Below are 15,213 nucleotides of genomic sequence, written 5' to 3'. Positions count from 1 at the left end.
AATGCCATAACTTTGGACAGAACAGGGTGAGCAGCATAAAGTAGACATCATTCTGTTTTTTAAGGGGGATTCACATATAATCATTATAACTTTACATTTATACTTTTAATGTTCCTTCATATGGTCAAGAGAAGAAAGGGATTGGGATCGGTTGCAAGTATTATTATTAAGTAGTCAAATATATTCATGTGAGCCTGGTGCTGATGGTGTGCTATTTTTTCCTCTTTACACCTACCGATCAATTAAAAGGGGTATTCCCAAGAAAGCTACTTTCTTAAGTACATTCAGAATAGAAAAATACCTGTTTCCATTAGTCCTTCTTATTTAAAATTTGGTTTCCACAGAAGATAACTGCACTGGGTAGTTTATATTATATATATTATGTTGCGGAGTAAGGGGGAAAAATAACGGATCACGCTGTGGTGAATATTTAGGTGAGTATTGTTTCCGTCACCTCATTTAGACCTGAAGGTTTAACCCCGAAGCCACTTTTCACCTTCCTGACACAGCCCATTTTTTTCAAATCTGCCCTGTGTCACTACAAGTGGTTATAACTTCGTAACGCTTTAACATATCCAAGTGATTTTGAAATTGTTTTATCATGACACTTTGTAATTCATGTTAGTTGAAAATTTTGGGGGTATGTGTTTATTTATGAAAAAAAACAGACATTTGGTGAAAATTTGGAAAAAGTCTCGATTTTTGAAATTTAAAAAGTTCTACTTTTTCCATACATAGTCATAACAGCAAAAAAACGTATTTCATTTATTTATTTAACGTCCCGGAAGAAGCCTAGATGGCGAAACCCTGGGTCGGGCAAGTCTGTGAGCTAGCGTCCCGCAATTGTTTGAGATATGCGCATTTTTAAAGTATTTTTGTGAGTATGATGAGTGCAATAAATTTTAAATATTTTTGAACATACTACACCATGTGCCTATATATTCCTTCCAGCAATATTCTCCTATAAGGATGATAGAGGAAGTCTGGTGATTAGCGTGGTGACATTGGTCTGAACAGAGACATCTCTTTTCTCTATTCCTGTTTTAAAACACGTTGCAAACACATGGGGAAAAAAAGACTCCTCAAAATACATCTATGTTTTTTCACTATCATTAATACTGATGTGTTTTGGGATGCATTTTGCTGGATGCATTTGTTGTGCCTTTCAGACACAATGAAAATTCATTCTGTAAATGCTGCTTAAGAACATTCAGGTAATATTTCCATGTACTGGTAGGAGGGCCCCCAGAATCTATGTCACTGGTGGGCCCTAGGTCCCCCAGTCCCAACCTGTAGCTATGTGTCACATGAGGGAACTGGACGTCACCGTCTCTTTTGGCATAGCGTGCGCGTGCCAATCGGCTTGGGGGCGTGCATGAATGACTTATTGGTGGAGCCATGAGGCACTCGGTAGAGCCCCCAGGCTCATTTTCATAGTTTATAAAGCTTATTTTCTATGAACTCTGGCCTTTGTGAAATATAAAAAAGCTTATTGGCGGGTCTTCGGCCAACGTTAGCCCAGGCCTGCTCTGTGGGGAGTCTGGGGTCGGCATCAGCTCCGGACTGCTCTCTAGGTGGGCTGGGGCCGGCGCCAGCCCCCGACTGCTCTGCAGGTGACCAGGGGCCGGCGTCAGCCCTGGACCGTTCTCCGGATGGTCTGGGGCTGGCATTAGCCACTGCCCGCTCTGTGGCTGTCGACGGCCGCCCCCACTCTGTGGGGGCGTCTGGGGCCTTTTAGACGTCTATTAACATTATATAGAAGTAGGAGTTATATATTTGTATTACTAAAAATTTCATGCTCCTCGGCTGAAAATACTCCTCAAAAATGGTGAGGAGTATTATTACCCTTTTGGAAAAATGTCAGTGCGACCTCTGTCTTGCACTGAGGAGAGGTTTCCATCAGCACACTTTGCCATAAAGCCCCGACTGGTGGAAGGCTGCAGTGATAGTTGACTTTGTGGAACGTTCTCCCATCTCCCTACTGCATCTGTGGAGCTGAGCCACAGTGATCACAGGGTTCTTCTTTACCTTACCTTTAGTTTAGTTTGGCTGGACGGCAAGGTCGAGGAAAAGTTGTGGTCATCCAAAACTTCTTCCATTTAAGAATTATGGAAGCCACTGTGCTCTTAGGAACCTTGAGTGCTGCGAAATTCTTTTGTAACCATGGCCAGATCTATGCCTTGCCACAATAATGTCTCTGAGCTCTTTGGGCAGTTCCTTAGACCTCATGATTCTCATGTGCTCTGACATGCTCTATCCTAGGAAATCAACCACTGTGAAAAGCAGTTTTGAACCGAGCTCACTTACAGCTAGGTGTTGAAAAATGCAGTTATGATCTTTGTCCAGGAAACTGTGGAATAGAAGAGAAAATGAGAATATTCAAATGAGACTTTGGCGCTTTAGGGTGTAACTTCTTTGTTGCCCGGCGCTCGAAATTCACATAATGTGCACACCTCTTCAGTGCATAATTATCCCATCTCTCCTCCCCTGGTTGAGAACCAGTGAAGTCAGCCAGCTCTCTGCATGGTCTTGCACAGCCGCTCTGACAATAAGGATCATAAGAGCACATAAAGCCGACTTTCTGTAAAATCTTGCGCATATGTGGTAGTGATTCTCAATGCATTGTCAGTGCGGCTACGCAAGACTATGCTACAATATGGCTGAAATCACCTGTTTTAGGCTGGGTGAAGCGGAGGGGATAATTATGCACTGAAGAAGTGTGAATAATTACATGAGGCGGGAGTGCCAAACAACAAATGAGTTACACCCCCCAACGTCATTTAAATACTAATAAATAATAAACTCCTTTTCCTCTTCTATTCCACAGTTTCCTGGACAACGAACATAACTGCATTTATCAGCATAAAAACGCCTAGCTGTAAGCGAGCTCAGCTCCAAAGTATTTTTTCATAGTATTTGATTTCCATTAACCCCTTGTCGCCTAAGCCACTTCACATTATTGTCATGGCCCATTTTTTCAAATCTGACAAGTGTCACTATTAGTGGTAATAACTTTGGAACGCTTTAACATATCCAAGTGATTTTAAATTAGTTTTCTCTTGACACTGTACTTTATGTTAGTTGAAAGTTTTTGTTGGTATGTTTTGCATTTATTTATGAAATACAGATATTTGGTGAAAATTTGGAAAAATTTGCCTTGACGGTTGCCCCTTCACGCCAGGGCATTGAAGGGAAGCTGTGCCATTCAGAGCATTGCATTGTAACCTTTTAATAGCCATACAATTTTGATTATTTTTGGCAATTTGGACATATAAGGGCCTATTTTCTGCGAGATTAGATGCACTTTACAAATACTTCATTTTAGAGGATCATTAGCTTATTGATGAGATTTTGTTAACTCTTCAAAATATGGAGGAAAAGAAAATCGTGAATTCTGGTTTCCTTTCTTTTTGTATTTATTTTTACTGAAGAAAAACAAATATAGAGAAAATCTCATTTATTTTTATATCACAATCTTTTCAGAGACATAACTTTAATATTTTTTGGTTGACGCAGCTGGTTTTCGGATTTTGTTTTTACGGCCATCAAAGAACGGGTCTAATAATGTTTCTGATTTATTGTACAGATTGTTACAGACACGGCAATACCAAAAATGTTTTGTTTTGTGATTTTGTACTTTATTAAATGTGTATAAGGAATGTTGATGTTAAGGGGAATTTTACTTTCATTAATTATTTTTATTAAAAAAAACTGATTAGTCTTATTAACTTTTTTTTTTTTTTTACAGGTTGGCTTGAACAAGCGACACTCTGATCACTTGTTCAAGTACTTATTGACTTAAACAGTGCTATACAGATGTATTACACTGTGTTATGTAACACACTGACCATGCTATGCCGGGTACTGGCAGGAGGCAGGGCCTGCTACGGGGGACATACGGGGCTGCTATTGGAGGATCTACGGGGCTGCTATTGGAGGATCAGCCCCCCCCAATATGCAGCGCAGGGGTCCAATTCTCCTCAAAAGCCCCTTACATGCCGTGGTGTGTGTAAGCCGGTGCCACAAGCAGGACGTAGTAGTAGGTCGCACGTGACCTACTACTACGTTTAATGTCGGAAAGGGGTTAAGCTTACTGCCCTTACTTTTAATGAAACTTCTACATGCGAATCCTAAATTAAGTTTTTAAAGGCAAAGTGTCCGTGTCTCATTATGGATCATCACCCCAACATATGAAAGCGGCCTCAGTTGTGGCCCTTATCTCTGTATGTTGTCTTCATATTACCAGAAAAATACAGTAGCGAAGCAGTATTTCTTTATTCCACCATGATAAAAAAAAGTGACTCTATGAAAGCATTATCACTTATTACTTGATAATGCCTTCATAGGGAGGGCGAAACATTGTTATTTTTTAGGGTATAGAAAGTGGCAAGAAAGGCTTTCTATTGTAGGCTTTGTGGTGATAATTTTTGTGTGGTGCTGCCTCCAGAGGATAATCTCTTAAATGGAGTTGCCAAACTCTATAGGATGTGGTGAAAGTGGTCTATTGTTGGGGTCCAAATGGATAACGCACACAGAGGTGAGTATACTAAAAATTTTTATTCAAGGTCTTTAAAACACTGAATACACTGTGTTTTAAAGAAAAAAAGGGGGAGGTAGACGTGGCACATTGGATAAAAAATTAGCTTTTATTCTTCTCAAAGAATTGTGCGATATATGTGTAGACGAGCCACCTACGTGTTTCGGCTTGTACCTAAGCCTTACTCATGGTGAAAGTTAAAAACAAATGGTTACTAATCATTTAAATCACCTACACACACCTGATGACTTGTTGACGTCATGTCCGACGTCACATGTCATGTGTTTTTGTTAAAACACAATTTTTTTTTTTGCAACTTTGTGGAGCCCCAATGGGGTCGAAATTCTCACCCTCTTTAGCAATATTATTTGTTGCCTGGTGGGAGGAACAATATATTTTTTCAGTTAACAATCCTTTTTTGTACAATATAATCTACTATGGCCGCTATGTGGACGACATCATCATAGTATGGCAAGGAGATTCAGATACATGCTCCGATTTTACCAACTACATAAATCATAATAATGTCAATCTAAAATTCACCAATGAGAATCCTTCCCTCAGTATAAACTTTCTTGACATTGCACTCACAGCATCAGCGACATCAAGAGTAGTCAATACATCTATGTACACAAAACCACTTGCAGGCAATTCCATATTATGTGCCACTAGTTGTCATCCCACCCACACCATACATGCTATCCCTTATGGTGAACTCCTTGGTGCAAAAAGAATATGCTCAGACAACCAAATTTTTCAAAATAATGCCACTAATATAGAAAACATATTAATTAGAAGAGGGTATCCCAAGAAAATACTTTCCACATCCCGGGATAAAGTGAATAAAGGCAAAAGAAAAGAACTCCTTTCTGACAATCCAGTGAAAGTAAAATCTACAATTACAGGAGAAACACACAATATTCCCACGTTCAGCACAGCATACAGCCCACAATTCAATTGCATTAAAAAAATGATACAAAAATACATTCCAATGTTGAACCAAGATACCACACTGAATGAAATCCTGAAACAAGGTCATAGATGTGTTGCCAAAAGGGGTCAATCGTTGGCCAATATTCTATCCCCAAGCATGATAAACACCGAATCAGATAACAAAACATGGCTTTCAGTAAAAGGTTTCTACAAATGTGGTGGGTCTCGTTGTAATGTGTGCTCGCTAGCTCTAAACAGAACATTAGATTTCAAGGTCAATATACATAGAACACAAAAAATCAATACATTTAGAAATTGCGACTCCCACCATGTAGTAAATCAAATATATTGCACGGAATGCACCAGTACTTATGTACAAAAACTCAAATCGAGAATAAGCCAACACATCTTCAATATAAAAAATGGAGATGTTAATGCATCTGGAGCAGCAAGGCACTTTGTAGAATGCCACAATAGAAACATATCCACATTGCGTTTCTTTGGGATAGAACGAGTCTATCGCCCAGCTCGTGGTGGCGATTGGAGAAAAATGCTTCGAAGACGTGAAGCCTATTGGATATTAGCCTTAGGTACAAGGTTTCCCGGAGGTATGAATTCGAAAAATGATCTTTCATTCATATACTAACAATATCATTCATCCCTCTTCATGCAATTTGTACCTCTCCAGTTACGTTTTCCTTTAAGATACATTAATGTCAAGAGCTCATAAGTTTTCCTCACTACTACCTTTCTTACATTTAAATTATGCATTATATACACAGTAATAGTGAATTTCGATTATATCTTTCCAAATCACGTCATATTTAACAATGAGTATATATATCTACTGTCTATATACATATAGATTAACTATGTTAAATGCTCTGTCAAATGCGCTTAGAAGCCTCAATGATGCATATCACGTCTTTTCCGAACTGAATCGGACATGACGTCAAGAAGTCATCAGGTGTGTGTAGGTGATTTAAATGATTTGTAACCTTTTGTTTTTAACTTTCACCATGAGTAAGGCTTAGGTACAAGCCGAAACGCGTAGGTGGCTCGCCTACACATACATCGCACAATTCTTTTAATGTGAGAAGAATAAAAGCTAATTTTTTTATCCGATGTGCTGCGTCTACCTCCCCCTTTTTTTCGTTTGGATATACAAGCCAGCAAGACGCCGAGCACTTCCAAACAGCCTTCCACCGCCTCAAGATCGCCTCAACATGGGTATGTGAGACAACATTTTTGTGTTTTAAAGACCTTGAATAAAAATTTTTAGTATACTCACCTCTGTGTGCGCCATCCTTTTGGACCCCAACAATAGACCACTTGTTTTTTTTAATCATGGTGGAATAAAGAAATACTTTTTTAAGGAGTGCTGCTTCGCTACTGTATTTTTCTGCTGAAACTTTTGATGCGTCTGGATCAGCCGCTATTTAAGACTTGCACCTGTGATTGACCTATACAAGTGCTGCTCCAATTTTTTCTATATCTCTGGTCTTTATAATACATTCTTTGTCCTATGCATGGAATAAGGGTGGTGGAGGCCCCAAGGCACAAACTGGTTTTAATAACGTAAATGTTGCAAGTAAAAAATATAAACAGCCCCCCAGTAATATATATATATATATATATATATATATATATATACTCACCGGCCACTTTATTAGGTACACCTGTCCAACTGCTCGTTAACACTTAATTTCTAATCAGCCAATCACATGGCGGCAACTCAGTGCATTTAGGCATGTAGACATGGTCAAGACAATCTCCTGCAGTTCAAACCGAACATCAGTATGGGGAAGAAAGGTTATTTGAGTGCCTTTGAACGTGGCATGGTTGTTGGTGCCAGAAGGGCTGGTCTGAGTATTTCAGAAACTGCAGATCTACTGGGATTTTCACACACAACCATCTCTAGGGTTTACAGAGAATGGTCCGAAAAAGAAAAAACATCCAGTGAATGGCAGTTTTGTGGGCGGAAATGCCTTGTTGATGCCAGAGGTCAGAGGAGAATGGGCAGGCTGGTTCGAGCTGATAGAAAGGCAACAGTGACTCAAATCGCTGAACGCACAGCACGTCGAACTTTGAGGCAGATGGGCTACAGCAGCAGAAGACCACACTGGGTGCCACTTCTTTCAGCTAAGAACAGGAAACTGAGGCTACAATTTGCACAAGCTCATCGAAATTGGACAGTAGAAGATTGGAAAAACGTTGCCTGGTCTGATGAATCTCGATTTCTGCTGCGACATTCGGATGGTAGGGTCAGAATTTGGCGTCAACAACATGAAAGCATGGATCCATCCTGCCTTGTATCAGCGGTTCAGGCTGGTGGTGTCATGGTGTGGGGAATATTTTCTTGGCACTCTTTGGGCCCCTTGGTACCAATTGAGCATCGTTGCAACGCCACAGCCTACCTGAGTATTGTTGCTGACCATGTATATCCCTTTATGACCACAATGTACCCAACATCTGATGGCTACTTTCAGCAGGATAATAATGCGCCATGTCATAAAGCTGGAATCATCTCAGACTGGTTTCTTGAACATGACAATGAGTTCACTGTACTCAAATGGCCTCCACAGTCACAGTCACAGATCTCAATCCAATAGAGCATCTTTGGGATGTGGTGGAAAGGGAGATTCGCATCATGGATGCGCAGCCGACAAATCTGCGGCAACTGTGCGATGCCATCATGTCAACATGGACCAAAATCTCTGAGGAATGCTTCCAGCACCTTGTTGAATCTATGCCACGAAGAATTGAGGCAGTTCTGAAGGCAAAAGGGGGTCCAACCCGTTACTAGCATGGTGTACCTAATAAAGTGGCTGGTGAGTGTATATATATATACCTCCTCCCAGTTAATGTGCGGTGATTTCTTGGTGAGGGCTCCTTTAAGAGAAGAGTAGTGAGAGGAGATTCTCCATTTCAGTTCATGTTTTTCACTTGCTAAATTTACAAAATTGAACCTGCAACTGCATCAAAAATTATTTAGATGCAGTTTGAAGACAAGTTTCTTACATGTACTCAGGATAACAAAATAACACATTCTCTAATTCACTGTTATTAACAAAAATACAGCATTTCACAGATTCCTGTCTCTATCAGTTCTGGTGTACATAATTTCAGTTGCCCCTAGACACGACCCTAAAATGTCTGACTTTGGGTGGGGTGGCCGCCATCTTGGATTCCTGTGTGAGATTGTGCTGCTGAAGTTCTGTCTTTCTGCTCTGTGCCTGTAGCCACGCCCCCCTGCAGTCTAGCAGGGAGCTCACAGACACTCACTGATTCACTTCCTGCAATCACCACATCATAGGGAAAGAGAAGCTGCAAACTACAAACTCTAGGCAGGTACGTGATTTGGGGGAAGGGGGATACAGGCACATATCTGTGAGAACAGAGATGTAAGAGAGCTGACAGTGTAAAAGTCTGTCATGCTTCCGTGTAATAGGCATATCATGAATCTCATCACCTCTGATCTGTCTCATCTCTCCTTCTGTGTCAGTGTGTTAGTATAATGTCAAAAGTTAGATGACAATGTACATACAATGATATACACGCAGGGCCGGATTAAGGTTGGTGGGGGCCCCTGGCCGCAAAATCTGGTGGAGGCCCCCGACTTAGACAATCATTTTAATTTTTATTAGACATAGATGTGCATTTCTGGGATTCGTTTACAAACACATCCAAAAATGCAACTCGCAGACACAGTTTAAGACTTCTTAGAATGTGTTTACGCCCCGTACTTGCAGGAAAATAAGAGAGCAAGCTCTTTTTTCATGTGGACAGTACCGTACAGTGACATACGTTGTGTTCACCATATCATTGCCGGACGCCATAGGCGTCTATGAGGATGGATATTTGGTCTGTACGGCCGGATACACATCCCCATAACGTTCATGTGAAAGGGGTCCAACAGGAATATAACTACTATAATACTACCCCCTATGTACAGGAATATAACTTCTATAATACTGCCCCCCTATGTACAAGAATATAACTACTACAATACTGCCCCCTATGTACAGGAATATAACTACTATAATGCTGCCCCTATGTACAAGAATATAACTACTATAATACTGCCCCCTATGTACAGGAATATAACTACTATAATACTGCCCCCTATGTACAAGAATATAACTACTATAATACTGCCCCCTATGTACAAGAATATAACTACTATAATACTGCCTCCTATGTACAGGAATATAACTACTATAATACCGTCCCCTATGTACAGGAATATAACTACTATAATACTGCCCCCTATGTACAGGAATATAACTACTATAATACTTCCCCCTATGTACAGGAATATAACTACTATAATACTTCCCCCTATGTACAAGAATATAACTACTATAATACTACCACTATGTACAGGAATATAACTACTATAATACTGCCCATATGTACAATAATATAACTACTATAGGAATACAATATGCATAACACAAATATCTGCACCCCCACTGCATGAGTGGTATGTAAGATATGGCATTACACAAAGGACTGCTGAAACCTGTAGCCCCGTACATTATAAAGTTCTGCCCTGTGTACTAGAATACAACAATGTTACACCTGAGCGCTTCACATAGAGGGAGTGGCAACAGTCCTTTTCAAGAAAACATAGGAGGTCAGGCTGCAGCAGACCAATGTAAAATATGGACCTATGGGGTGCATTAGACCTGTGTAATTTATCCACATGGCTGCTGCACCCCGTGTCACCATATTACATGCAGGAATGCTGCCGCAGGCCTAACATCTTTCCTTCCACAGGACTTATGCTGCTACCTTGTGTGAAGAAGTGACATTTAGCAACTCACAGGTGATGATCTGCTGCATCAGGTATAGAAATTCATAAAGATTCTCCAGGCCAACACTTGTCGATGAAGAATTCATGCTCAGCTGTGGTCGGCTCCTTGCATCACCTCTGTGATCCTAAAGACACTACAGTCACTTACACTATAGTGTCACCTGAATAACACCGTGCTCCTAAATTATATAGTATATACCCCTCACACCACAACTGACCACACTGTGCCCTAGGATGTGTGTAATAAATTAATAATGATACTTACATTGCCCCTTTTAATTTACTATAATACATTCAGCTCATGTGCTGCCTTACTGTAGTATTGCAGTGTATTGTAGGATCAATCAGACAACCCAGGGGTGTGAAAAATAGTAAAACAAATGTTATAAAAAAAAATACAACTAAAAATTGAAAATCACAAATCCTCTAGAACTGATATAAAAATTAAAAAACAGTAAAAATCATAAACATATTTGGCATCCCCGAATCTCAAAATGTCTGATCTATCAAAATATGATAATGGTTATTCTCGGCATTCAATCCAGTAACGCAAAATAGCACCCAACTGTTCGAAAGCCACTTTTTTGCCATTTTGCAAAATAAAAAATGTAATAACAAGTGATCAGAAATGGTACCAAAGAAAACATCAGCTCATCCCACAATATTTCACACATCTCCATTATTAATGTCCAAAATATATTTGTGCCAAAATATGGTGAAACAGAGAATTTTCTTTTTATACAGAAGGTTGTAATTTTTTAAAATGCATTAAACCACAATAAATTTGGTATCCCCAAATCGTACTGAGACAAATGTGCTTTTTTCACCAATTTCACTGCATTTGGAATTTCTTACCGCTCCCCAGTACACGGCATGGAATATTAAATACTGTCACTATGAAGTGCAATTTGTTACGCAGAAATTAAGCCATCACACAGCTCCGTACATGGAAAACTAAAAAAGTTATTGATTTTTAAGTTGGGGAGTGAAAAATGGAATAAAAAAAAAATAATGCAGGGCCTCAGCGTTAAGGAGTTAATAACAATAGATCTAGTGACAACCTAGTAGTATCCCACAATAACAATAAAGTGCTCACTATAATTAGTATTTGAATAATTAGTGTCCAGCCCTCCTAATAATAATCTAATGTAGTTTTAATTGTAAATAGTGAGTCCCTCACCTGCCCCAGCAGTGCCCCTTCCCCCACATTCACTTCAAGTCTCACAGAGAAAGATAACATAAACAATAGGGCAGCAGAGGTTATTTAGTACATTACCCTGCTTCTTTGAAAGCTGCTGTCACCTCTGGCCTTCTCCACGCTGTAAATCTCCATGGGGTCCTGATTTCTGCCATTCAGCCTGCAGCCGGGCCCGCGCATCGGAGCGCAGCACATAGTAAGTGCCGACACTCCTCCACGCTACATAGGTCGCGCAGTGACGTCACTAGCGCGACCTGTGTAGCTGACATACAGGCCAGGCGCGGTGGAAGGAATAGCTACTCCTCCCCTGCTAGGAGGGAGCGATGCTCTGCAGCCAGTACTCTGTGCTCTGCAGCCAGTCGCTCCCAGCAGACTGTTCTAGTACTGGAGCGGGCAGCCACAGGTGCTGGCCGGCGGCACATCACTGCCACTGTTTTGCACATGACTGGAAGCGCTGCGATCGCAGCACAGCAGTCACTCATGTGACAGTTAACTTCCTGAGCTGACAGGAAGCATCGGCGCCCATGTGCAGCGCCGATGCAACTAAGTCTACGGTACCCGTTACTTACTGTCTGTGTCGGCAGACATATAGTCAGCTAGTGGAGGCCCCCTGGGGGGGCAAGATGGTGGGGGCCCCGAGGCTAGCGCCCCGCCTATAATCCGGCCCTGTATACACATTGTACCCTGATAATCTAACCACACTATCACCCCACATAATCAGATGGGTCATAATGGGGCACACTTACTTACAGGGTCACAGGAGCTGTAATGCAGCGTGCAGAGATTCAATATGATTATCCTACATGTGTCGCTTCCCCGCTGAGGTCCGACAGAGTTCACCATCTATTTAGTGGTGCATCTAAGTGCTAGGGCTTGCGACACAATTTGAGAGTTAGATCCCGCGCTCAGTCTGAATTGGTTGCACTGTCCGACGGCGTGCCCCCTAATTTGTGTTGCATGGAAGCAAGTGCAGTTGTGCCAAAAAAAAGGGTTGAGTGCGCCACAATCCGACAAAAGTGTGCAGTGCGACCCTTAGTAAATGAGCCCCAATGTGTCTTCTTAGAGAGGCCCCGCCAACATCCTGAAATCTTACACTGACCAGCCTAGAGAGTGATAGGAGCTAAAACAGCACGAAAACTGAGTAAATTGTAAAGTAAGAGGTTAAAAATTATCTTTATTGTGTAAACATCAGTAAGGGATTGAGATGTTAGAATGTTCTTTCCTGGGAAAACCTGACTGCAGATTCCCACGTATTCCCGTCTGGGCAGTCACATTCAGTTTCACTAATCTTCCATATATAAACATTTCTTCAATTGGATGTTATTAAAAAAATTGTTCCTGTGTGAAGATAATTTCTCATAAATGTAGCCATGTTGTCCCTTAGAAACGAGATGGCTTCCTCGGTTACGACCACGTCACACTCTGGCAGAGGTGGCCAGACATGCGCTATTGAGCCCTGCCTGACCTCCTGAAATTCAGCAATCATTACTACAGGACGGCTGTGGGACATACAGTAACTCCCGGACATTTCATATACAAAAACTTTTTGTTTATTTGTGAAATCCATCCAGCAGAGGCCGTATCTGAGGAAGCCATCTCGTTTCTAAGGTACAACATGACTATATTTATGAGAAATTATCTTCACACAGGAACATTTTTTTTAATAACATCTAATTGAAGAAATGTTTATATGAGGAAGATTTATCAAACTGATTGTGAATACCCAGACGAGAATACCCCTTTAATCCTAGGAATTCTGTCTGGTAGCACTAGAGGTGTGCGACACACACACTTTCTCTTTCTATATGCTTGGGTGGATCATCTGCTAGGTGTGCTCTCCTGGAGAGCTAGATCCCAAGAGCTTCTCCTCAATCAGGAGCTGGATCCTAAGAGACCTTGTCACTTCCTGCCCAGGGGTTTGGTTACACTGTGGTCACACTCTCCAATTACACTCCAGCTTACAGATTGGAAAATCATTAGATAACAATATTAAATACTTAAAGATTTAACCCTTGCCTGCCCAGGCAGTATCTACTGCTGCCAATTACCTCTATCTGACTATATGACCCTGAAGAGAGTTGTACTGGCTCACCTACTGGGGACACACAGACAAAGGGGCTTATTAGCAACAACTCCTCTGCCTATACATCGGTAGGGGTGTTGTAGTTTTTTTAGCGTTTTTGGTGCATCTCCATAGACTTGTATGGTGCGTTTTTCACACGCGTGGCTTTAAACGCCCATTATAAAAAGACAAGTGTGCGTGAAAAAAATGCAAGTCTGACAAAACCCATTCATTATAATGGGTCAAAGTGCAACGCAAGGTCTGAGCGTGAAAAACGCAAATATGGAAGGTGCCTAAAACTGAACGTGGGAACGCAGCCTAAAGTAAGAAAAAAAGCTCTGCTTCTTCTAAAGAGCATTACATTCTATTTATAATGGAATAAAAAGAATATTGCTCCATTCACCTCAAGAGCGTCACGGGGCTTAGATGACCCCAGGTCTTCCCTGAATTCAAACCTATTGGACGCGGCCACAGAAATAGCAGCATTCAGTCCCCGAGTATTATATTGCATACAGCACCACAAAGTTATAATGTATAGCACGGGGAGGTATAGAAATCACATGTGACCGCTGCCTGCACTCATCTCCTACATGTCCGCCAGCACACACAAATCGGACAGTTCTGGCGCCGGCGCCCTGACGTCACGAACCCCGCCCCTCCCAGTGCTCGCTCGGCCTTGGCGTCGCTCGTATCTCAGTAACGAGCCGCGGTTCAACATGGCGGCCGACATCTTTATGTGCTGAGCGGTAGCGCTGTTGTTTTCCTTCTCCCATTTTCACTGCACCAAGGAACGTGTACTGTATTCTCCAGCGCATCCACAACACCCGGACTCCCCCTTCCCCGGCTGCTGCATGTCTGCAGCTGATAGGGGGCGTTTTACTGATAATTTCCTCACCTGTCTCTGCAGCACCATCAAGTACCTGACCTACTTCAGGTCTAGGAAGAAATCTCTACAGTACTGCAAGATCAAGGACCCCAAACTGGAGGAGATGGATGAGCAGAGTGTGGAGGTGAGCCGTGGGGGAGGAGTAGGGGTTTTGACAGGTGTCTTTCAAATTTGTATATGTGGATACAGCGGCACCACACCATGCCCCCCTCCCTAGTAGATCCAGCGACACTGCCCCATACCCCCTAGTAGATGCAGTGGCACCGCCCCATGCCCCCCCCTAGTAGATGCAGTGGCACCGCCCCATGCCCCCCCCTAGTAGATGCAGTGGCACCGCTCCATGCCCCCCCTAGTAGATGCAGTGGCACCGCTCCATGCCCCCCCTAGTAGATGCAGTGGCACCGCTCCATGCCCCCCCTAGTAGATGCAGTGGCACCGCGCCATGCCCTCCTATAGTAGATGCAGTGGCACCGCCCCATGCCCCCCCCCCCCAGTAGATGGAGCGGCACCGCCCCATGCCCCCCCTAGTAGATGCAGTTGCACTACCCCATGCCCCCCCCCAGTAGATGCAGTTGCACTACCCCATGCCCCCCCCCTAGTAGATGGAGTTGCACTACCCCATGCCCCCCCCTAGTAGATGCAGTTGCACTGCCCCATGCCCCCCCCCTAGTAGATGCAGTGGCACCGCCCCATGCCCCCCCCTAGTAGATGCAGTGGCACCGCCCCATGCCCCCCCCCCTAGTAGATGCAGTGGCACCGCCCCATGCCCCCCCCCCTA

General features: G+C 42.5%; 1 protein-coding gene across 2 annotated transcripts in view; it reads left to right on the top strand.

Moving 5' to 3' along the window:
• The first annotated feature begins 14,176 nt into the window (after positions 1-14,176).
• TRIM37 (tripartite motif containing 37) overlaps positions 14,177-15,213 on the top strand; it is a 78,962-nt gene continuing 77,925 nt past the window's right edge. For both annotated transcript variants that reach the window (XM_072136286.1, XM_072136285.1), the window contains exon 1: positions 14,177-14,559. In XM_072136286.1, the coding sequence (XP_071992387.1) occupies positions 14,401-14,559 (159 nt within the window). In that variant the 5' untranslated portion in view covers positions 14,177-14,400. The remainder of the gene's footprint in view (positions 14,560-15,213) is intronic.

The sequence above is a fragment of the Engystomops pustulosus genome, chromosome 2 (assembly GCF_040894005.1).
Source record: "Engystomops pustulosus chromosome 2, aEngPut4.maternal, whole genome shotgun sequence".
Classification (NCBI taxonomy): domain Eukaryota; kingdom Metazoa; phylum Chordata; class Amphibia; order Anura; family Leptodactylidae; genus Engystomops; species Engystomops pustulosus.
This window is presented reverse-complemented; position numbering and strand designations above follow the sequence as displayed.